At 36.5% G+C, this 23,811-nt stretch overlaps 2 protein-coding genes across 2 annotated transcripts; one reads left to right on the forward strand and one right to left on the reverse strand.

Annotated features, from left to right (window-relative positions):
• The first annotated feature begins 206 nt into the window (after positions 1–206).
• LOC132067997 (uncharacterized) lies at positions 207–14,249 on the forward strand. Its single transcript, XM_059461449.1, has 12 exons — positions 207–269; positions 1,335–2,641; positions 3,674–3,681; positions 6,634–6,809; positions 8,561–8,621; positions 9,397–9,495; positions 10,824–10,918; positions 11,571–11,684; positions 12,534–12,601; positions 13,029–13,139; positions 13,308–13,542; positions 13,988–14,249. The coding sequence occupies exons 2-12, from the start codon at positions 1,383–1,385 to the stop codon at positions 14,096–14,098; spliced, it is 2,337 nt and encodes a 778-aa protein (XP_059317432.1). The 5' UTR covers positions 207–269; positions 1,335–1,382; the 3' UTR covers positions 14,099–14,249.
• Positions 14,250–14,838: 589 nt separating this feature from the next.
• LOC132067989 (uncharacterized) lies at positions 14,839–19,635 on the reverse strand. The gene is made up of 4 exons (XM_059461437.1): positions 19,475–19,635; positions 16,095–16,617; positions 15,787–16,018; positions 14,839–15,676 (listed from the first exon to the last, which is right to left on the reverse strand). Exons 2-4 carry the CDS (start codon positions 16,563–16,565, stop codon positions 15,204–15,206), a joined length of 1,176 nt encoding a protein of 391 aa, XP_059317420.1. The 5' UTR covers positions 16,566–16,617; positions 19,475–19,635; the 3' UTR covers positions 14,839–15,203.
• Positions 19,636–23,811: the final 4,176 nt, after the last annotated feature.

Here is a 23,811-nt window from a genome sequence, read left to right on the forward strand (position 1 = left end):
ATTCAAAGTTTTAAATTTTTTGCTCATGTGGGATTTTCTTGAGTTTTGCTGTTCTTGGTAGATGTAATTAGATTCAAAGCTTTAAACTTTTTGCTTATTTGGGATTTTCTTGATTTTTGCTGTTATTCAAAGCTTTAAACTTTTTGCTTTATCTGTTTTTTTTTTTTTCGAATGTTATGGGTATGAAATGGACAAAGAATTGTTTCTCCTTTCTTTTGCTACTAAAGTTGTGTTTTTGCTGGCATTTTTGGTCATCTTTCTCTTACAAGGTAACCGAAAGTTCGTAACTTTGTTCTATTTTTGGAATTTTCTTGATTTTTGCTGTTATGGGTATATGTAATTTAGATTCAAAGCTTTAAATTTTTTTGCTTATTTGGGATATTCTTGATTTTGCAGTTCTTGGTACACGTAATTAGATTCAAAGCTTTAATCTTTTTGCTTATCTCTGTGTGTTTGTTCTTTTTTTTTTTTTTGGCGAATGTTATGTTTATGAAATGGAGTTGGTAACTGCTGCTTTTCAATGTTAATTCTTTTGAGATATAGAGAAATTTAATTTTGCTTTGAATGCACAATCTTTTTTCATTATTAGAATGAAATTGGAAAACACAACTAATTTGGGTGTGAGCCATAGTTGATTTTCTTGGTGTTTGCTCATCTGGTTGTGTGTAAGTAGATTCAAAGCTATAACCTTTTTTTTGGTTTAAATTTATTTATAAAATCTGGGTTCTTTCTGATTGTGAATGTTATGAAATGGACTTTTGTAGCACATCTTTTGTTATGAAAGCCGAGAGTCTATCGGAAACAACCTCTTTACCCCGCAAAGGTAGGGGTAAGGTCTATCCTACCTTGCCCAGGCTCCACTTGTGGGCTACACTGGGTATGATGTTGTTGTTGTATCTTTTGTTCTGAAAAACTTTCTTTGGTACTTTGGAATTGGCAATTGTTGTGTGTGGTTAAGCTTTTCAATGTTAATTCTTTTTAGATATAGAGAACCTCAAATTTGCTTGAAAAGACAATTTTTTTTTTAGTATTAGAGTGAAATTGGAAACCCAACTAATTTGGGAGCGAGGCATAGTTGGTTGATTAGTTAATGTGAATATTTCTCATGGCATAACAGCTCCTTTATAAGTCATGAAGCTGGATTTGAGAGTCTGCAGCTTGCAGATCTTCACTAGCATGTGAATGTACTTATAGTGTCTTTGCATTTGTTAAGCTGTTTATGAATTTGGTGAAAAGTTTGTTACTTTGTTACCTATAGGTGGTTTTCGTTGTTATTTTCTCAGCACAATGTTATTTTAAGTTGATGATATTCATAGGTTTTTAATGTTTTGCAGATTGTGGTTCGTGAGGTTCCTTAACTTTTATGCTGAAAAAGCCATAAGATGAGTGGTACTCCTAATAAAAGACCACATGAGGATGGTGGAAATGGTGGCGCTAGTAGCCATAGTTACTCTTCTGCTCCAAAGTACTCACATGATGACTCGGGTGCATTTCCCAAGGTGATGAGCTCGGGAACTTCTGAATATCATGCCTCCTTTGACGTGGGCCAGAATGCTCGGATGCCGAAGATTCAACGGACCGAATCATCACGAGATGCAGATAGAAGATCTCCTGTGCTACCGATGTACCGTGTGTCATCATGTCCAGTTGTTTCACATCCTGATCATTCTGTTGCTTCAGAAAATAGGTTGGTGGAGCCGAAGGAAAATAACAAGGAGGTCAAAGTTGAGAATCGTGATGCAAAAATTGAATTAAGGGAGTTGTACCAAGGGGCTAAAGCTGACAAGGATGATAGATTTGAGAACCGAGCTGATGATGGCAAGAACATTAAACATGATAGGGATACTTATCCTGAATATAAGGGAGATATGAAGGCAGATAAAGACAGGTTCAATGCGGTGAGTTGGAAAGATTCTAAAGAACAAAACAGGGGGAGAATTGTAGATCCATGGAATGCGTCAAGAACCCATGGTGCGGCCGAGCTAGGAAAAGAAAACCCAAATTCTGAGAACAGGGATTTTTCTAAAGTGCGTGAAGCCATTGCTGAAAATAAGATGGATTCGAAAGGGGATGATAAATACAAAGATAAAGATAGAAAAAGGAAAGAAGGGAAGCACCGGGAATGGGGAGAGAGAGATAAAGAAAGAAATGATTGTCGGAACAATTTACAGTTAGGGAATAGCACTTTTGATAACAAGGAGTTGCTTAAAGAGGAAAGGGAAAAGGAAAGAAATGATCTTTTGAAGGATAAGGACAGACCAAAGGACTGGGAAAAGGACCATGTGAAGAGGGAAGTAGAAATGGTCGATGTTCCTGGGAAAACAAGTGAGCTGGAAAATTCAACAGTGGAGCAGAAGAAACAGCAGAAAGATGATGATAGCTGGAAAAATACTGACAGAGATGGAAGTGAGAGGAGAAAGGAAAGAGATACTGATTTGGAAGGAGAGAGGCCCGAGAAACGTGTCAGGTCTCATGATAAAGATTCAGAGGAGGGAGATTTGGATACTGAAGGAGGTGGAGAAAGGGAAAAAGAAGCTTTTAATTATGGAGTTCAGCAGCGTAAGAGAATGTCGCGGCCAAGAGGCAGTCCCATGGCCAACCGCGATCCTCGTTTTAGGTCACACACTCATGAAAATGAAGGGCCATGCCTTGGCTCATGCTGGTGATGGACTTGACACTATCTGATGTTTCACCCACCGTGATGAGTCATGACAGCTCTTCGCTAACCACCAACAGACATAATGACTATCGCAACTCTGAATGGATATCGTTGACCACATGCTACTACAATCCTAAAGTTTGTAGCTATTCCAGAACTTAGTTGTATGTCAGAGGAGCTTAGCTGTCTGGGTCCTTACGTAATGTCTTGATGAAATAACTAAATTGCATAAAGGCTTGAATAAATTTCTATAGGATACCTTATGATATTCTGTATTAAATTATAGAATATTAACTTACCTTATAAGCATAGAGAATTCTTACCTGTCATATTGTGCATAATCTTAGACTCTTATATACGAGTTCCTCTTGTACATTGTTAAACAACTAGATCAATAAAATGTTTAATTTAATTTTCACAAGGTATCAGAGCCTTTACTGTCTTGGAACACATTCATGTAGCTTCCACCTATAAGAGAAGGCCTTATGCCACCTACAGGTCATTGTTTTTCTTCTTTTCTTTTTTGTTTTTAATAATCTACATCTTCATCAAATTCCCATTCGAATCCTATTGGGGAACTGGGTGTGGTATTTAAGTGGAAAAGGATAGGGGCGACTTATTATCCACCGACTTTCAAAGCATAATAAATAGATTTATCGGTTATCAAAAAAATAAAAGATTAATAGTCTTCATTTATGAAGAAATTCAATTGTATTTTGTAATTCTCCCATTTCCCTGTCTTGAAAGTTCCTCCTGTTAAGCAATTCAACCAGGTTATCATAGACTCAATTGTTAAAGAGTAATATATGGAATGTGTTTAGTTCATTTTCTTTTCTAGCAACTACAAATTACTCATTTTCTCGTCTAACAACTTCGAATTACTAACGTGTTGAAAACTTTCCTATACATTATTTAGCCTGGTAATTTGATTCATTTTTCCACTTAGATATATCTGAACATAAATCTCTCTTTTATTGTTGTGTAATGTAACTTTTCTTCTGTTTTTCTGTGCAGATCTCAAGGTAAGCTGTTAGAGTACTTATCTTGGAGTTGTCTCAAATTGGTATCATCCAGGAGGGAGTTGTCCTTGTCATTCATGCTTGCAGATTTGTTTGATTCTGAAAAGTTGCTAAGTTAACAAATAAGAGAACCTTGATCCCATCTTTTATTGGTTGAGAAAGTTTCCATGTTATTGATGCTCTTCTGGCCGGCATTCTTCAAAATTTAATAGCTCTTTCTTCCTTAGGTTGCCAGATATGCCTATATGCAAAATCATAGGCTCACATTTTCCTGCTTTTTTGTTCCGCTTTTCATCGTAACTGCTTTTCGCGTCTGTCTATAGTTACATGAATCTCATTCCATAGAAGTGTTATACTTGAATTGTTTTGAATGACTTGTTGGTCATTACTTTTCCAGTATGCAGAGAAAGGAACTCTGTAGATGTCCTGGTTCATTCTTTTCTTTCTGCATCTCGTGTGTGGCATGTAGTTTTCTTCCCTTTGGATTTACACCATTGATTGCTGGAACTTGTCTGCATGATATTTCCAGATACTCTATATAGTCTTAACTATCTAAAATTTCGTATTACTTTTGACCGTGAACTGCAAACTTCTTGCTATTTGTTTGAATTCATATAACCTTTATAACTGCCTCCGCAGTTATAAAGTTTTCTGTTGCATTAAGATAGTGATGCAGTGATCAATTTCTGTTTGTAGTGGCCAAAACAATCAGTAGTTTGATCTTGTGGAACTAGTCGAGGTGCGTGCAAGTTGGCCCGGACACCATGGCTATAAAAAAACAATCATTAGTTTGTGACCAAGTTGAAAAACTAGATTAGAGAGGAAATAGAATGACTTTGACAAAAATATCTTTGGTTCGTTTGTACTCGTAATTTACTAGAGCATTTTGAAAACAATCCATATGTTCAATCTATGATTAAGCTAGGAACTAAAAAATCGTTATACACGAAATCCTGCCCCGAAGTTAACCAAAAAAATCCACCAAAAGGAGTGGGGGAGATTTCTAACGAGTCATGGTATGATTATCTCTTTCTCTGGGAATATGACTTTCCCATCTTGTGTTTTTGCCTTTTCAATAGAAATGTGAGTTGTATTAACCTCCTTTCTAGTCTGCCATAATTATAGAGTCCTCTGTCTGTATTCTTAATCTGATGCACTAATATTTAATTACAAATTTACAAATTCTTCCCAATCCTGTGGCGAATCTAATCTAAATTGAGGAGGCCATAAATACTCCAAAAAGATCCATGAAAATTAGTAAATTGAAAAGGTTAAGTCCGTCATAATCAAGAGAAAATGTGCTATTGTATTTTGTTTCCCATATTTCTGTTGTGTTTTTAGGGAAAATGTCTCCGAATTCTTAAGTGCTGATCAAGAAAAAAATTTAATCTAGAATATTAGCTTAACCTCACACAGTAAAAAGAGGTCAGCATAGTTACTTAAGCTCAATTTGTTATCTACATTTGTATAATCTTGTTATAATGTCACACATTGTTTGAGGGAATGAACTATCGTGTGGGTATATGTCCTCGGGCCACCTCATGAGCTGGATTTTGCGATCGAGTTAGGCTCGAGGTTCATTTCCTTTACATGGTATCATATCATGAGCGAGCCTTCGTGGTTGAGTTAGTCCCTAGTTCCATTTTTTAAAAATATGTTTGACTATTTTAAACATGAAAGATTTCTATTTTGAATTGAACAAGCGATATCCACGCATTACTGTAGATTTTCTTTTGTAGTTTCCAGGATTTTTTTTTTAAAAATAAATAAATAATATAGAGTGATAATTATTTCATTTCACATCAACACTAGGGAACTGGATAGTTAATTCAAAGATTTGGATAATCAGCCACACTGCGTTCAAAAACCAACTTATAACTTACAGCTGTGGTTGGACATTTGTGCGCAACTTGTAACACATATTCTATTAGCTGTCAAATAATAGCACAGATTCGCATGTAATCTCTTTTTTTTTTTTTTTTTTGGACAATTGCTACATTTAAATTCTTTTAATTCTAGTAACATCTGCTATTTCCTCGTGTGACCCATAGTACATCGAATGCTGAAGTTGCGGATTTGACATTTGTAACATATGCAAATTTTTCCCATCCATTAAAGTCAGATCGGCATATCTACAGATCATATTATTTATTTTCTGGCTATGGACGGTGTTAGGAGAGGTAGAGGTAGGCCGAAAAAGTATCGGCGTGAGGTGATTAGGGAGGACACGACGCAGGTCCGACTTACTGAGGAAATGACCTTAGGTAGGAGATTATGGAGGACACAAAATAGGGTAGAATAGGGTAGAAGGTTGAGCATTACCTTAGTTGAGCGTTGTCATACTAGTAGGCGTGCTATAATTCTTGTAGTTTCTTGCCATTTGATTTCTGATACTTTTGTTGTTTCTTATACTTTGATTATTGTATTAATTTGCGGTAGTTACGACCCCTTCCTTTCATACATCTTTATCATGCTTTTATGGTATTTTCCCATGATTCTTTATACCGCTTTGAATTGCCTATTCTTGTGCCGAGGGTCTACAGGAAGCAGCCTCTCTACCTCCCAAGATAGGGGTAAGGTCTGCGTATATTCTACCCTTCCCAGACCCCACTTTATGGGATTTCACTGGGTATGTTGTTGTTTTTTGTATTGAAATTTAGTCATCATTCATCAGTAGGTTAGTCCCCAGACCCCACTTTGTGGGATTTCACTGGGTATGTTGCTGTTGTTGTTTGTATTGAAATGTTAGTCATCATTCATCAGTAGGTTAGGACGTTTTTCCAACTGTTTCATCCCAGTATGCTTGCTGCTGCTTTTGTACAAGAAGTTGACCAATTATAGTACAATTACAGAACATAGGTTTTTCATAGATTAGCTGACTAAATGGGATGCAAACATTGTTGTAACTTAGTATTCATGCATCATATATGAAGAAATGTTTCCTTTTCTTTGCAGTTAAGCATGATGTGTCTGCTGTCAATTATAGAGTTGGTGAGTGCATGCAAGAGTTGATTAAGTTATGGAAGGAATATGAATCATCCCAAACTGATAAAGCAGCTGATAGCTCTCCAATTGATCCTACTCTAGAAATTAGGATTCCAGCTGAACACGTATCAGCTACAAATCGGCAGGTATGATTATTCATTTTCTTCTATTTGTGTCCTTTCGAAGATAATGACTTATTAATTTAAATAATAGCTCTTTCGATACTCTGTTTAAGGTTTTACCTTTCTGATCATTGAACAAGAAAGGGGTTGGTTGTTGTAAGGTCCGCATACATCCTACCCTCCCCAGACCCCTCCACTTGTGCGATGACACTGGGTATGTTGTTGTTGTTGAAAAAGAAAGGGGTTGGATGATAGGTGTCTCTAAATACTTATGATAAATAGATTTACGGATAAGATGTAAAGCACATACTATTGTACAAGGTTCTGATTTCTTAATTGCAAGTTTTTCTTATTAGTTAGATTTCAGAGGATATCCTTTTACTTGTTGAATCAAATGTGTTGCTTGGATCTGTGGATCTGCATTAGGAAAGTAATTGTTCCTTGGTGGAACTTGTTGGTTGAGGTTTCTGTCCATGCAGTGCCTTTATCTAGAGGAAGTTTTGTTTTTCTCTCAGCAATTGTAGTTTTGGTTTAATTTTATGTTTAACTACGCACTTCTACTTCCCTTGTTTCCACTTGTTGTATAAGAATAGAAACCTTTATTCATGCAATTTGACCTCCTTCAGTGTATCTAGGATTGATAATTGTTTTTATGGAAGGAGGAATACCATGAGTTTGCTTAGGTAGTTTTTGCATAATATGTGAAGAATTATTCATGCATATGTTTGTCTCTCTCTCTCTTTTGATAATGGTATAAAGTCGTTCATTAATAAACAACCCCAAGATGGTACCAGAGCCTCTTGACAATGGTATCAGAGCCTCTACCATCTGAATGCAGTCTCGGACAACATGGTTACTCAAAAAAAGGTGGGGCTCCTTATATAGGAGTCTAACCTAATAAGGTAAGTAATTAAATATATATATATATATATATATATATATATATATATATCCTAAGATATCCTATATATTATTCTATAATAATGTTCTTAATTGCTTCAATAAATTTAGGCATGTGTTAATGCAGCACATACAATATTATTTAGAGCCCGTTTGGAGTAAGCCAACTAACACTAGTTGATAAGCATCAATTGCTGAAATTAATAACAAGCAAATGGTATGTTTGGTAACAAAAATGCTTATTTATGTTAGAAAGGACTAATAGCGGAAATAGAATGGAGGAATTAGGGATTTAGTTTTGGGAATGGTACTTCAACGTTTACAAAAAACAATTAGGATGAAATAGTAAAATTTTGGTTGAAGCAAAAGTGCTTGTAACCGAAAAAGTCACAAGTTGGTGACCAACTTATAGCTTTTGGCTGATTTTGACTTACAAGCACTTGGCTTATAAGCTCTTTTGGTGTTTGTCAAGCACATAGATAAAGCCAAAAAGTGCTTGTAAGTTGTAAGTCGGTTTGACCAGTTTATAGTCTTAACTGAACACATCCTCTTAAGCTCTGAACATTAAAAAAAATCTGTGTGCAACATTATACTGGTGATAATGGACCAAATTTAACTAGAATTGCAATAGAAGATAGCTTCTGAATTCTAACATAAGTGCACCAAGCGGCATCTCTCTCTCCCTCATTGTTCTGCGCGCATAAAACTTGTTCAACAAGCACCTTCCATCTTTTGTATGCATATTTCTGCCACTAATCCATGATACACATTTTTGGCTAATTTTACATCGTCATCCCAGTCTTATCGCTTGCGGTTGCAGTTTGGTTTTGTCTGATCATGTTATCATTCTCATTTGAGGACTATGTCATCTGCAGGTGAGAGGTGGCCAACTATGGGGAACAGATATATACACCAATGACTCAGATCTTGTTGCAGGTTGGTCACTTGTGTTCAATAACAATAAGGCTTCATTCTGCACGTATGTATGTATAAGGTGAAGGGCAAAATAAGAAAAGCAACTTAGCTTCGCTCACTGTAGTTCCCAATTACAACTTGCTTGTTCTCCTTGTGTATTGTGGGAGCAGCTTGTGTATTAAGGAAATGCATATGCCTCAATGAGTAAGAGTCAGTTCTTTGAATCTCAGCTTTGAGAAGCTGGATTTGCCGATGTTGATTTTCCAGGCCATTGAAGAACTATGCCCCTTAGTCTCAGGCCTTTAGGAATTGTCTGATTGAACTTAATCCACACACAAAAAAAAAAAACTGTCTGGGTTGAACGGAACTGAATCTCTTGATCCATAGATCTATTCACTGCTACAGGATGCATGTAGAGACGTGGAACTTCGAAATAGATGGTATCTTCGTTGGAGCTGGAAGGTGTATGATATTTATTTTCATTCAATTTTTTGTTTAAGGAAATGTAGTTGGTTTAGGAGTTCAGGATTTTCTCAAAGAGGTCTAAACTTGAGTTCAGAACTTCCCTTATTGTTGATTGTGCTGCTGGTTTCTGTTTGTCTCCTCTTAAAGAGGCAAAAATATATGGTCATATCATATCAATAATCATCAACTTATCTGCTTGTCCATTCGGGCAAACTCAGGAAAACTGTTTAGCCTTGTACCTCACGAGAACTTCCCCATGCATTTTACCTTGTGATGCAGGGACAACATAGGTTATGATATCTATTAACTACTGGTTTTCTTGTTTCTCCAGTTCTTATGCACACAGGTTACTGTCGTACGACTGCTTCTCCTCTTCTGCCAACCATTACGGAGTTATGTGCTATTATCAGGGTGCTACCTCCACAAAATTGTAAGTCTCGTGAAACATCTTGCTTCAACAATACTATTGTTAGAAAACAAACCCTGTTCTACAAATGGTATAACTTTTTAAAATTTTCTTTTAGTAGTTGTTTTGAATTTCCTGTAGCCCTAAATTAAGGGGAACCTTGGAGCAACGGTAAAGTTGTCTCTGTATGACCTGTATGTCATAGGTTCGGGTTGTGGAATCAACCATTGATGCTTGCATCAGGGCGGCCCATCCCCGGACCCTGCGTGAACGCGGGATGGTTCATGCACCAGGCTGCCCTTTTTTTTGTAGCCCTAAATTTTACATATAGCCCCAATTCTGTTTGGGTTCTTGCTGCTTTTGTTTATTAGTACCCTTAGTGTGTAATTTGGCACCGGGAAGATCAAACATGGGCTACTACACTTTTGGGGTAGCTGAGATGATAAGGATTTCTTTCATTCATATTGATGTCTAGGGTTCCGATTAAAGAATTTGATTACTCAAGGCCAAGATAATATTTATTAAAAGCGTGTGACTTGGTTAAGCTCCTTGGTCCCCCCTCCCTCAGCCAAGATACAAGAATTTAAAAAAGGGAAGTGTACTTCATTTAAATCCTATGTCAAGTGCTATATAAATGTAGTGAATCAGTGCATGATCTGATGAGAAATGATTTGTGCCTAGTGCTTACTTTAGTTATTGAATAGCCGTAAAGGTGCACCTATGCAGGAAAATGTAAGAACAATAGTGAAGCAGAAAATCTCTAAATTATGTGTTGCACTTGCAGAGTATTCTCTTTCCTCTTTGGTACTTACCTCAATGGTTGATTTTAAATCTCTCTGAAGATTTAAATGTAGTGAAGGCCTGGAAGTATGCATATTCTTTTCCGCAGTGTCAACTAGTTTGTCCCTCGTGGAGATTCCCCCACAGAGTTTTATACAATATTGCCCTAAACTTCGTTTTAAATTTTCCTGGTCCCTATGTTGACGAGTTAAACTGATATAAAATCCAAGCTTCTGCAAGTTGACAGCTCGCTGATCCCTTGAAATGTGCATCTTATTTCCACGGTATTAATTGATTATGGTAAAAATGGATAAACTATGATCTGCAGGAGTGGCCGTGTATTTGTTTGTTTGTTCTTCTTTTATGGACATCTTGGCCTTCAAATCGAGTAGGCGTTATACTCTCATTATACCATTTCTTTACTAATGGGGAGCGAAAGGATACCTATTCGCTGTTTAGAACCTTAGAATCTATAATATGACTTCTGTGAGTAAAATCATAAATCTGTTCAACTAAGTTGTTGCATCCCGATCCATTGCATTTCTGATGTTTTGTTGTTGAATTTATTGAAGGCTACATATCTACTCTGAGAAACAATGTGCGGTCACGTTCCTGGGGAGCTGCAGTTGGCTGCAGCTATCGTATTGAGCGGTGCTCTGTTGTGAAGGTGTGGATTACATTCTTCATTCCTTCCGTTATGTTCTTTCTGGGTAATGAACAAAAAAAAAAAAAAAGTATTTATTTGATAAGGTAAATAATTTTATCAATAATGGGAAGATCTCTCATTTACAAGCAATATGCCAAAAAGTAGAGAATCTACATCAAAATATCTCTACGAACGGCACCCAATTTTCTATACAAACTGTAACCTCATGGGTGCACCAAAAAGAAACTAGGAATGAGTGGTTGTTCCTCAAATGTACATATTCATTCATTCCACTTGACAGCTCTCCTATTTCTTTCTTTCTTTCCACCGGACCCACATGAGTGCTAGTGGGGCAAAATCCAGGCTCTTCTTTGAATTCTCTTTCTAAATTTCTAGTTGGAGAGCGTCTCCTTAACTTTACCTACTTTGTTTATATACCACACTTTGTTTTGCCAAACTTTTAGTTTACATTAGATGATTGTATAAACTTTCTGGGATGGACTTAAATTTACCAGCTAATCTTGTCCAGGGTACAAATTTATGCTGCTTAATGAAAACTGTTTGTATAAGGACTGAATGTGCAGATATATATACATGTGTGTGTGTGTGTGTGGGGGGGGACCTTTGTACTGACTCCTGTATAACCTTTCTGATTATTTGTATTGCCCTTCAGAAAGGAGGTGGAACCATCGATCTTGAACCTTGTCTAACACAGTCCTCAACCTTGGAGCCTACTCTTGCTCCGGTGGCAGTAGAGCGCACTATGACCACTAGAGCTGCAGCTTCGGTATTGTTTCACTTGAAGTTCTTCTGCTTTGCACAGTTGTTAATGTTTTAGGACAAAATTCTTTACTCACTTTCCTTCACTGGTAGCCTGAAATTGTTTATAATGCTGTTGCTTAGCATTTGGCTGATAATTCTCTGTTCTCTATAAATTGCATAATCAGCTGAAAATCATCTAGACTGTTTCTCTTTTCCATTTCTGGAGGCTACTGCTTAACCCTTTTTTACACTAACTGTTAAACGAACATCTCAATCCTATTCATTTAAATAGTCCAACAGAAAGAAAAAAAGATAGTGGATTTTGGTCTATTCGTGTGAACATGATTTTGTATCAACTAATGAGGCAACTGTACCTCTCAAGAAAAGCTAAATTTTAAATGCTGAAACTTGAAAATTTCCAGCATCTATACCTTCTTGGAGTGATCCAATTCCTTCTGTGATTCATCGTGTAAACAGCCTAAGTACATCACAATTGAATTCAAGAAAATACTCAATCTTTATACATCATTTTATCATCTTATCGACATTGCTGTGAGATGCATTATGCTGCTATTATTTAGGAATAAGAGAATGAGCTCTGTCCGAACTTTGAGCTTCTGCTTGATCCAATGGTAATGAAGAACTGCAAATAAGCAACTTAAAAATAGATTATGATAGTATATTTTAGGTTAATCACTGCGATCTGATGATTCCTTTTTTTTTTTTTTTGGCATCTTTGCTTAAGATACTGAAAAGAGAAGGAGATTTAACGCTATGCCTTCTCTTTTGATTTTTGTTGTCGTGTGTTGTGGTATGTTAATTTTCCAATTAACTTAGCCATTAACTTTTTTGTTGGTCACCTCTCTCCTTGTAGAATGCACTACGACAACAGAGATTTGTACGTGAAGTGACAATTCAGTTCAACTTATGCAATGAGCCTTGGTATGTAATGATTCTCTGGATCAGCTTGTTCTTCAAATAAATGTTTTTTCCCCTTTCTTTAGATACAAAACTTGTCAGTTATGCATAGACCCTTTATGTGGTATAATTTCTGGATCAGCTTGCTGTTCAAACTATTTTTCTTCTCATTGTGGTTTTTCTGTTGGGTTTTGTTCATAACAAAAGGAGTAACTTTTTAATAATTTCAGCTAATATTTTGCGAGAAACTTTTTCTTCTTTCGTACTTTCTAGTGATTTATCTAAAGAAAGCCGGTGGTTTGATCGATATCCTTGAAGGAAAAAAAAGCCCACTTTACAGGCTCATTTACCTTGAAAGGTTTTCTTTTTTGATATGTTAGCCTTATGAGCTGTTGCCTATGGTTTTTACCGTGGCTTCTATTTACTTACTGTTGCTCATTTCTTTCCCCAGGCTTAAATACAGTATTAGTGTTGTTGCTGACAAGGGTTTGAAAAAGGCCCTTTTTACATCTTCACGCTTGAAAAAGGGAGAAGTTCTTTATTTGGAAACTCATTCTAAAAGGTAACCGCTGGCCTCGCTCTTCTCTTCATGCGTTCTCCGACTGGAGGGAAAAGAAAATAGGAAGGAAAAGGGAAAAGGAAAATCGATAAGGAAGTGATCGAAATGTGATCTATACATTTTTTACTGTCTTGTTTTCCTTCACTGCCTGACTTGTTAATTAATCTGAAGGTATGAGCTCTGCTTTAGTGGAGAAAAGATGGTAAAGGCTACAACATCTCAGATGAATGAAATGGATGTTGACAAGCCTCAAACTCACAACTTGCACATGGCAAATGGAGAAAAAAATGGAGTGAATGGTGAGAATACGATGGTAGATATGTTCCGATTCTCCCGTTGTAAGAAGCCCCTACCTCAGAAACTTATGCAGTCACTTGGAATTCCTTTGCCCCTTGAACATGTTGAGGTATACATCCCTTGTTTCTGCCCCTATTATATGTTAGCAATCTGAATAATATATGTTGTTCGGACTCCTCAAAAATGATGATAGATGCTTGTCAGATCCTCCAAAAGTAGTGCATTTTCTGAGGATCTGACACGGGTGCAAAACAATTTTTGTATAGTCCTAGCAACACCATGTGATAATGGCTCACACTTAAGAGCGTTGCTTAGACTCTTCAGAAATGTCGACGGGTTCGTGTCGGATCCTCCAAAAGTAGTGCATTTTTGGAGGATCCGACATGGGTGAGGCAACATTTTTGGGGAGTCCGACAACATATGTATAATAGCAACACCACGTGATAATGGCTCATACTTCTGAGCATGACGAGTAGATAACGTGTGCTGTGGACATATTTTCTTTGGTCTATTTTTGCCTTGATTGTCTAACGATGATGTTATTTTTTTGGAAGGTTTTGGAGGAGAATCTGGAGTGGGAAAACATCCAATGGTCACAAACTGGTGTTTGGATTGCTGGAAAAGAATATCCTCTTACTAGAGCACATTTTCTTTCCCCAAATTAGGCCAATGCTTTGTATGGCGAGCTATAGGTTTTGGATATAGTTTATCTAGACAAAGATGTAGTGGAATTAATACTGATTAGAATCTAAATTGTTGAAGTCATGAACAGTGTTATCCATGTAAGCATTATGCCTATGTTGAATTCTTCCTCCAGATTCTCTGTTTTTCCTCTCTCTTTCATTTTACTTTCCTTGATGATTTTCAAGTTTTACTTTCCGTTTAATCACGGTAGATCTTAAATCCCATATGGTCTTACAAAATGCAGAATCACTATGTAAAGATGGAAAAAGAAGCGTATTCATTTTAGTTAAAATTTTCTTCCATAAAACACACAATAAAACACAGGCAAGAGGTTTACCCAATATGAAGCATCCTTTTAGAAGTCACTTAAAACAGGCATGCCTTAAAAACCATATTGCTCAAAACTCATCAAAAAAGCCATCAAATATCCTCCAAAACTAGTGTATTTTTTGAAGGATCTGATATGGATGCGGCATCATTTTTAGGAAGTCCGAAAGAACATAGCTTAAAGGTTAGCTAAAATGTGCAGGAAGTTTGCACATAAACTGCAAAAAGGGCCAGAAACAAGAAAGACTTTGATTCAAACCAATAGCACCAATAAACAGCACTTTTTTAAAGTAAAAACTTTTTTGCTATTATCGAGGTTGACAATGTTAAAAGATACTATCATCAATACATAATTGACGGCAGAAACAAATAACATCTCAAAATTCTGCCGCAATAAAGGAAAAGGGGATGATTCTCAAGTTGAATGATCAATGCTATTTTGCTATTACAACTTACTATTACAAAGCAAAAGATGAATGCTTCTCCCATGGTATGCACCAAATCTACCTTTTCCCACTGATATCATATCCAATAATCTATTCAGGTCCAAACATTCAGCATCTAGTATCTTACATATAAGGTTCTAAATTAGATTACCCCGGTACCTGTGCTGGTGGGATGCAACACGTACCTAATGCAATTAGTCCAGGTGTGCCGCAAGCTGGCCCAGACACCCCGTCATAAATTACAAAAAAAAAAAAAAAAAAAAAAAAGTAGATTGTGAATATGGGGTACAAACTTTTCTCCAAGAAGCATGAATCACCACTCATCCCATTTACTGATAAAGTCATTCCACATTGCTGCTGTAATGGAATCTCTAAACGCGGAGGCACTCTGTTCTTGTATCTGAAAAGCCAAGTGTGGATCAGAATTCTCATCTAAATCAGGCAACTCTTCTACATATCTTCCTTCAATTTCTTTAAACAACCAATCACTCTTGTCCTCACGCCTGATGTGATTGTGAATAACACATGCAGCTATAACAATGTCCCTCTGTGTGTGAAAAGCATATTGAGGAGCAAGTTTGAGAATTGGAAATCTTGTTTTCAGCACATCAAAAGATTTCTGAATGGCATTTCTAAGTGATGCATGCCGGTGGTTAAATAACTCGTTTGCGTTTCTAGGCAATAGATTAGCACCCCGATATTCAGGTAGATGATACCGAATTCCTGGAAATGGAGCAATAAATCCATCCATATTTACATAACCTGTATCAACAAGATAATATTTCCCTGCAACAGGCAATTTGTTGATAAATATCAACGAGTTGTTTTGAGTATGTGTAGAAAAGAAAATGAACTAAAGTAAAGACAAACTATTCTGTTTACTAATTATGAACAACCTTCAGGAATTGGAGGGAAGTTTTGATCAGGATCATCTAGAACTGCTCTCAGGACCCGTGAATCTGTAGCTGAGCCTTCCCAACCAGGGTAGACAAATATAAATTGGAGATCAAATGTGCAAGCTGCCAATACATTTTGTGTCAAAATACCCTTCTTATTACGAAATCGAGATTGATCCTTGGCTGGCACATGAGCAGGGATACGCATGCCATCGATCACACCAATGCAATCCTGAAATAAAAAAGTCAGGTCAATAAGTCCAATCTGCAATGAAATGGAACAAGAAAGAAGGGGGCCGGAGGCTAACCTCAAAATACGGGTAGAATCTATTACTTTCAAGGATCTGGAGAGGAGTGCTGACTGGAGGAAGTTGAAGGAACTCGCGGGATAATGACTTAACTGCCCTCAATACATTATTAAAATGCCTACTTATTGTTTCACCAGAGTGCTGATAACGCTCTTGTATTACCCTGTTGCGTTCATTGTGGCCAATAATGTTCAAAAAAATTGCCAATTGCTCCTCTATCATAACACCAGCAGTGTCACGTAGCATGCCTCTTTGTCGAAGGATGTCACATAGCTTCTGAAAAACATGTTTGTCCATCCTTAACATTTCCCGACACACATCCTCGTCGGCACTGAGCAGTTCGCTCAAGAACCCAGATCCTTTAGGAGTTGAACTACGAGAAGACTGCCTAGTTATACTATTATAGTAGTGGTAACCAGCAGCAGCAGCAACTAATTCCAGTTCATCCAATTCTATGTCGACATCATCCATGCTTTGGTGGATATATCTCCAAATGGAATTTAAAAACTATTAAGAGAATGTCCTACATGATGTCACATTTGGTCAATGGATTGTAAATAATGATCAGATCAATTTGTTAAGCTGTCACGTAACTTAAACAACCAAGATGAAGTTTAAACCGATACATTGAAAAACCAAATGTGCGTGAAAAAACCATCAATAATGAATTAAGACTATATATACAGTCAACAATAATAACTATGCCTCAATTCTGAACAAGTTGGGGTTGGTTATATGAATTCTCACTGACCATGTCTCTCTATTTAATCTTTAACTCATGTCATCATCAAACCAAATAAAAACAAATTTGAAAAATAAAAAATAATATATGTATAAAGAATAATGACAATAGTATTAAAAAGTTTTCTGTAGTTTTACTCGCATATGGATCAATTAGGTCAAAATGCTCCTAGAAAAGCAATAGGTTCAAAATGAACTTACTAAAAAGACTAAAACCGATTCTCAACTAAAAGATATCACCTATATGAATCTTTTTCTTCCATTGTGCCCTATCGTAAGCTAAATCTGCGTTAATTCTAAGAAGTTGTAGGTCTTTCCAGACAATTTATTTCCATGTGATTTTAGGTCTACCTCGTCCCTTAACACCTTTGCTCGTCATAGTTGCACACCTATGGACAGGTGCATATGTAGGTCGCTGCAAGACGTGACCAAGCCATCTCAAGTGACCTTCTCTCATTTTATCCTCAATGTGTGTTACCTGCACCTTCCGGCGAATGTGATCATTTTTAATCTTAACTAAAGATACAGTCTAAATCCAAGAGAATCTCCTACGTAGAAGCCATGAACTTATTGAAAACATCAAGGCCTTAGATTTCACCAGTTGGCTGCACTTGAGGAAGTGTTAGACTTGGCGCTGCAACCAATGCAAACATTCTCAAGAGAGATGAGAGTTTCTCTAGCACTTGGATTCTCAATTATATCCAACGAAAAAATAGACACCTTGATCAATGGCTTTCATGAAATCTAATACTTTTGCACATTTGCTTACAGCAACTCATTCCCCATAATGGCAGCTTCCACATTCTTAATTTCAAGTTTGACGGCATTATTATTATTATAGACCAGGATGTCAGGAAGATTGAAACACCTAAACAGGTTGCAAGTTGAATCACCATTAATAGGCTTTTGCCTTCACTTTTTGCCTTCGCTTACATTCATGACAAAATTATGTTTGTGCAAAAAGCAAGTTCTTTAAAGGAGGATGTTTAACGAGGTTAGACAAAAGAACAATAATTTCAAGAAAGAAACAACAACGAAGAAGGTTCTCGAGAAAGAAGCAGTTGGATCTTTTGGAGACGGAAGAGAAGACATAGAGTGTGGGATGTTGCTCCTCTAGCACTTATGTGGACAGTCTGGAGAGAGAAATAGAAGAGCCTTTGAGGGTATAGAGAGAGAGACTTTGTACAGATCAGGAGTAGCCACTTAACCCTTATTTCTTTTTGATGCTCCCGCGAAATTCCTGTTAGCATAGAAGATTGGGTGCTATTTCTGGAAAAACATATTTGTTTGTGAGTTTTCTACTTCTTTGGTATGCTCCTTGTAAACGAGTGTTATTCTCCCTTTTGGTTAATAAAATTTGATCACTTCATCAAAAAAAATATAGCTTCACTCTTATCGAGCATTTGTAAGCAAAATAGCAGGACCATGAGGTACTTGTTTTCCTCGTAAGACCACCTTTGAGCTCTGTGGATTCCTAACATCTCTTTTTATGAACTCAAAAATAGCAGACAGGGAGAAGTTATCCGAGGCCTAAAGCTAACAGGATTCATTTACCGGAAAGAATGTGATATACTAACCAAGGTAGAGTCTTAATAAAAAGAAAAAAACACTAACAGAGTAGAGGACGAGGAGTATCAAAATTATATCTTTAATGGAAAAATTAGCACATCTAACAGAAAAATAACAGAGCCATTTCTAAAAGATATTACTAGCATTTATTGGTACAGATCTCTATGATTTTAGCTTTTCTTCCCTTTGCCATAGCTAAATCAAGAATCAAATGAGGGTAAGATAGACCCTAAGAAGCTCTAAAGAAAAGTAAAATGCTTCCTCCAACAAAGAAGTGACACTTAAAACAACATTGGACATGGTCTCGCGCATCAGATGGTATACAGAAGACGACATTCAAAGATAACAAAAATACACCGAACAGTTTATCAACAAACAATGTTCATAGTTTTTTTTTGCAGAAACAGAACTCAGAAAAAGCCAAAAAAAAAAAACCACAGCCTCCCTCATTTTCATAAATATGTTCTTTTATCTCCCAAAAAACCCAATTTGCATCCCATTTCCTTATCACATTTCATTGCCATATACAACCAACCCAGATACAACAACAACATACCTAGTATGTATGCAGACCTTACCCCTACCTTTGTCGGGCTGTTTCCGCTACAACCTCAGCTCAAAAGAAATGCAATCGTCGCAGGAAAACAACCAAAGATGAAAATATGCAACAAAAAATTACATTTAAGATAACATGAGTTATTTCAAAAAGTATCCCCAAAATCCAAAAACACATATACCATTCAATGACCATAAAAAAGACAACATTTTTCAGACACCCACTAGGCAAAAAGACAAGAATCACCCTCCCCCCATCCCCAACGCCACCCCCACCCCACCCCACTCACCCCACACCCAACCATGGACAAATGTAGCTTCCAACACCCCTCTTGCCTTGAGTTATATCTAAAGTTAACAATTTTTTAAAAATGCAAATTTCAAGAAAGGTATATGAATGGCATTTTGCTATAACAATCATGAATTAGAGTGTAAAAACTGGCATATGTAAGCAAGAAAATAGCAAAAAAAAAAAAAGGAAAAAGAAAAGTAAACAGAGAAGGGTTTTGAATTACCTGAGAAGAAGATCGTATTAGAGAATCTAACTATGTAAAATTTGAAGTAAAAGAAGAAATTTTTATATGAGAAAAATCCCAAGTTTCTTTGGGGTTTTAGGCCAATTGAAGGGTTTAAGAGGTGTTTTTGAGAAATTAAAAAAAAAAAAAAAAAAAAAAGAAGCCCAAAAAGGTTCTTTTACTATCTTTTTGGGTTTAATCAAAATAAGGGGGAAAAAATAAAGAATATTTATATGTGTATTATTTGATCGTAGTAAATGACTTGACTTAATTAGATACCTAACACATACATATATTTACTCCTAATTAATCACTATATTACTAATACTTGCATAATTCTAACCGACTAACTCTGGACCCCTATTTAGTCCATGGGACTTTCTTTCTCCTTATTTTAATTTTATTTATTTTACTTGTGCTGGTTATTAAAAGCTTTCTTCCATGAACCTGAACCTGTACATAGTTGAATTTTATTGAATAATAATGGAAAAAGTTCATTCCTTTAAAGTGGTTTTTGCCGTTGGTGGCACTGGGAGGAGTCACCCTTTGGATAAATTATTACTGCTGGAAAAGACGAGGCAGCAGAGGTATGTGCAAATTCATACTCTTTAACAGCTTTGTTTGGATGGTTGTTAAGTAGATGGTTGTTAAGTATAGTTTCATAATGCATCGTATTGTATTATATTAGGCAAAATACATTAAAACCCCCTAAACTATATAACTATACCCGAAAAGTCATTTTCACACTTAAACTATCGTGGCGACCCATTACACACCTAATATATGAAAAAGTGATATTATTTGCTCCCTGAGAGCTGATGTGGCATAAAATGTAAAAATAACTAAAAAATAAGCGCGTTTTAATTAAAATTAATTCATTTTTCTTTTTTTTTTAATACCAAATTTATATTTTTTTATCCCACCCTCACCCCCAACCCCCCCACCCGTCCCTTTCTTCTTCATTTCCCCACCCCTTCCCCCACCCGTCCCTTTCTTCCAACCCCACCCATCCCGTTTTTCTCTCTTCCCCTCATTTCCTCCATAACCCAAAATGGAAAGTTCAAAAAAGAAAGAAGCAAACCTCCAAAACCCCATCCTACCCCAAATCCACAACCAATGCCAGCACCTAAACAAAATATCCAATTTCAATTTTTTTTGCATCAGTACATGAAAACAAGCCAAAAAAAGAAAAGAACAAATTTCATCAAGCTATTTTCAAAGAAAAAAAAATGGCAAGGACTGCTCGTCCTCCCCCGTCACTGCCGAGAGCTCTCTTTCATAATGCTTGTCTCTGTCTCTTTGTGTAGATTATTGGTTATTTGGGTGAATATTTAAATATATGAGCAGTTGGATGCAAGAGAGCATTTTGAATTTAATTTGTATAGCTTGAATTTTCTAGTGATTGAAATGATATTAGTGGTGGGTTTGAAGGTGGGTGATTAAATATATGATCCGCGCTTTGATTCTTGGTGGTGGAGAATGGCAAGGACGAAAGGAGTGGTTGCTGCCACTGTTGATGTAATAGCAGCAGTAGTGGTGGCGGATTGGTGGGGGAGGAGGGGATAAAGAAGAATGGGAGGGTGGGGGAGGAGGGGAAAGGAAAAAAATATAAAATTAAAAATTAAAGGATTTTTTTTTTTGACGTGGCGATGTGGACGACGTGGCGATGTGGGGAGAGAGTGTGTACACTCTCCCTAGTAAGAATCGGTCATATTATATAAGGGAGCAAATAATATCACTTTTTTATATATTAGGTGTGTAATGGGTCGCCACGATAGTTTAAGTGTGAAAATGACTTTTCGGGTATAGTTTAGGGGGGTTTTGATGTATTTTGCCTATTATATTATTATGGTGAATACAACATCTTGATAGATTGTATCGTTTTCCTTTGTTCCATAATATAGTACTATATTTTCCGTTATTACGTAATGTCGTACATCCGAAGGATAAACCTACAATATTATAGAGAAAAGTGTTCGTTATTATTTTAAAAAAAAGTAGGGTAAAGGGTAAAATAAGGTTATTAAATAATAAGCAAAGACAAAATGAGAAAAAAAAATAAGGTAACGACGCGACCACACTAAATCGGTAGATTCGACAATACAATACAATAAATAATATTGTATTTGAAGTAACAATACAATACAACACAATAGGGGTAACAAAACCATCCAAACAAGCTGTAACTAAAATATATAAATTTTCTCCTTAAAGTGGATGTTTGCTGATGCTTTAGGTGGATGATGCAAAGAAGGATTATTTTAGTCAGCTACCAGATGATGTTTTGTCATCCATTCTTGGAAATTTGACAGTACAAGATGCTGCTAGGACGAGCATTTTATCTACAAGGTGGAAATATGTATATGCCTGTATGCCTACATTAAAATTCGGATGCCTTAATATGTTCGAGGTTGACTCTTACAGTCACAGTTGTTGCCTGTTGCCCTTACTATCAAGACAAATTCTTGAAAGGATTAATCCAGTTTTTACAAATCTATTCCGGTCGTAGAGTGGCTCACATTGAGATGAGATGTTGCTTTGTGAGAGAGATTTCTAGTGGATTTGACCATTGGTTGCGTTCCGTTTCTAGATTAGGTGTTGAAACTTTAGACCTTAACTTTGATTGCTTTTGTTCTTACCCCATCTGTGAATTTTCTCTTGAGATTCTCTCTCAAGCAGCCTCATTGAAACAATTTTTTTGTCCAATTGCATTGTGCTATCAAGTCCCATAGTCCGTTCTAATTCCCCGATGACCTTTTCTTTGAGGGATGTTGTGTTAGCAAGTGTACGTCAAGAGGGTATTCTGTCCTCTTGTTCGAACCTTAAGCAGTTAATTATTCAGTATTGTACGCTTCCTTATAAGCTACGACTCGCTAGTACAGTAACAACTGTTGTTATTTTGGATTGTGACGGAGGGGAAGAGATTGATCTTCATGCTGCATATCTTCATACCCTTGAGTGTATTATGAATAATTACAACAATGTAAGATTCTTATTCTCATTTGTTCCCTTGCTGGAAAATGTAATGCTTTTTATTTGTGGACCTGCTTCACTTTCATACATATTTGGTGATTTGCAAGAGATTTACTTGATCACGTTAAATCTTTAACCGTCAAATCTCTTCCTTATAAGGTATTAATTTAACTCTGTCTTGTCTTCTCAAAGTTTTCAGAATACTTTGCCTTTTGATGACCCTAATCGCATTAGTTTTTTTCCCCTTATATTCTTCATTTCAGTTAAACTACTTCCCAACAGAGATGAACATTTTCTTAGGACATTAAGCTTGATACTTCATACTTGTGATCACAAATGACTCTTTTGAGATAGTCAAACTATCCCCAATCTTGGGTCCTTGTCCTCTTCTTCAATATTTGAGTTTCGTGGTGAGTTATCCATATTCATGATCTTTTTCTATTCATCTTAGTTGTGTAAGGTAAATGACAGCTTAAAAAATTAATCTGATCATTATTCACGATCCATTGACCATATATATCCACCAAAGCATGGATGATGTCGCCATAGTTTGTATTTACTTTAGTTCATTTTCTTTTCTACACATCTCAAATAACTCGTTGATCTTTATCAACAAATTGCCCGTTGCAGGGAATATAATCTTTGTTGATACAGGTTATGTTAATATGGTGTATAGGGTAAAAACAGCATATTATAGCTGTGCAAATAATGTGATGACCAGTAGCAAAAAAGACAAGTCATAAATGAGTCAGCAGATACGGGGGACTAAGCGTTGTACCGGAAGCAGTACCAGAGGTAGCACTCTTGGTCCGGAGGTGAAACGCCATTCTTGTCCCGAAGAATATAGAACTGGAGAGGCTCTTTGAAGCCCAACGGTCAGGTGTTATCAGCACATTCCATGGGGCATTAATAGGCTTTATTGTCCTCTTTATTTCCAGCCACTATGTTTCTTCAATGCACATTGTTAGCAAGGGCATAACATATGGAATATGAAACCCTATCCCCTAGTATAAATAGAACTCATTGTATTATTGTAAGGACACAAAATCTAAGAGATATACAGTTCATATTACGCTTCTATTGCATTTCTTTGTGATTACTATCTTAAGTCTAATTCAACAAGGAACAAGTTACTAGCTTGTCCGTAGGCACGAGCTAACAACTTCTCCAAGGCTCAGGCTAATTCTAATCCATGCTTTATTTTTTGCTTTGTTCATATTAATTTCATTACAAATTACATTGCTTATTTGGTCACTTTGATTCACGTGTCGCTGACCACATACGCAAATTTAACTGAACCAATTCCTAGGTAAACATATGTATGGATTTATTGCTCCATTTCCAGGAATTCGGTATCATCTTCC

This window comes from Lycium ferocissimum, chromosome 8, assembly GCF_029784015.1.
Source record: "Lycium ferocissimum isolate CSIRO_LF1 chromosome 8, AGI_CSIRO_Lferr_CH_V1, whole genome shotgun sequence".
Taxonomy (NCBI): domain Eukaryota; kingdom Viridiplantae; phylum Streptophyta; class Magnoliopsida; order Solanales; family Solanaceae; genus Lycium; species Lycium ferocissimum.

Coding starts and splice junctions, on each gene's coding strand:
- LOC132067997 (XM_059461449.1), top strand. CDS start 1,383: ATGAGTGGTACTCCTAATAAAAGACCACATGAGGATGGTGGAAATGGT. Junction 8,622..9,396: donor TGACTCAGATCTTGTTGCAG/GTTGGTCACTTG, acceptor TTGTTTCTCCAG/TTCTTATGCACACAGGTTAC. Junction 11,685..12,533: donor CCACTAGAGCTGCAGCTTCG/GTATTGTTTCAC, acceptor CTCTCCTTGTAG/AATGCACTACGACAACAGAG.
- LOC132067989 (XM_059461437.1), bottom strand. CDS start 16,565: ATGGATGATGTCGACATAGAATTGGATGAACTGGAATTAGTTGCTGCT. Junction 16,019..16,094: donor GATTCTACCCGTATTTTGAG/GTTAGCCTCCGG, acceptor TTTTTATTTCAG/GATTGCATTGGTGTGATCGA. Junction 15,677..15,786: donor CTTCCCTCCAATTCCTGAAG/GTTGTTCATAAT, acceptor TGCCTGTTGCAG/GGAAATATTATCTTGTTGAT.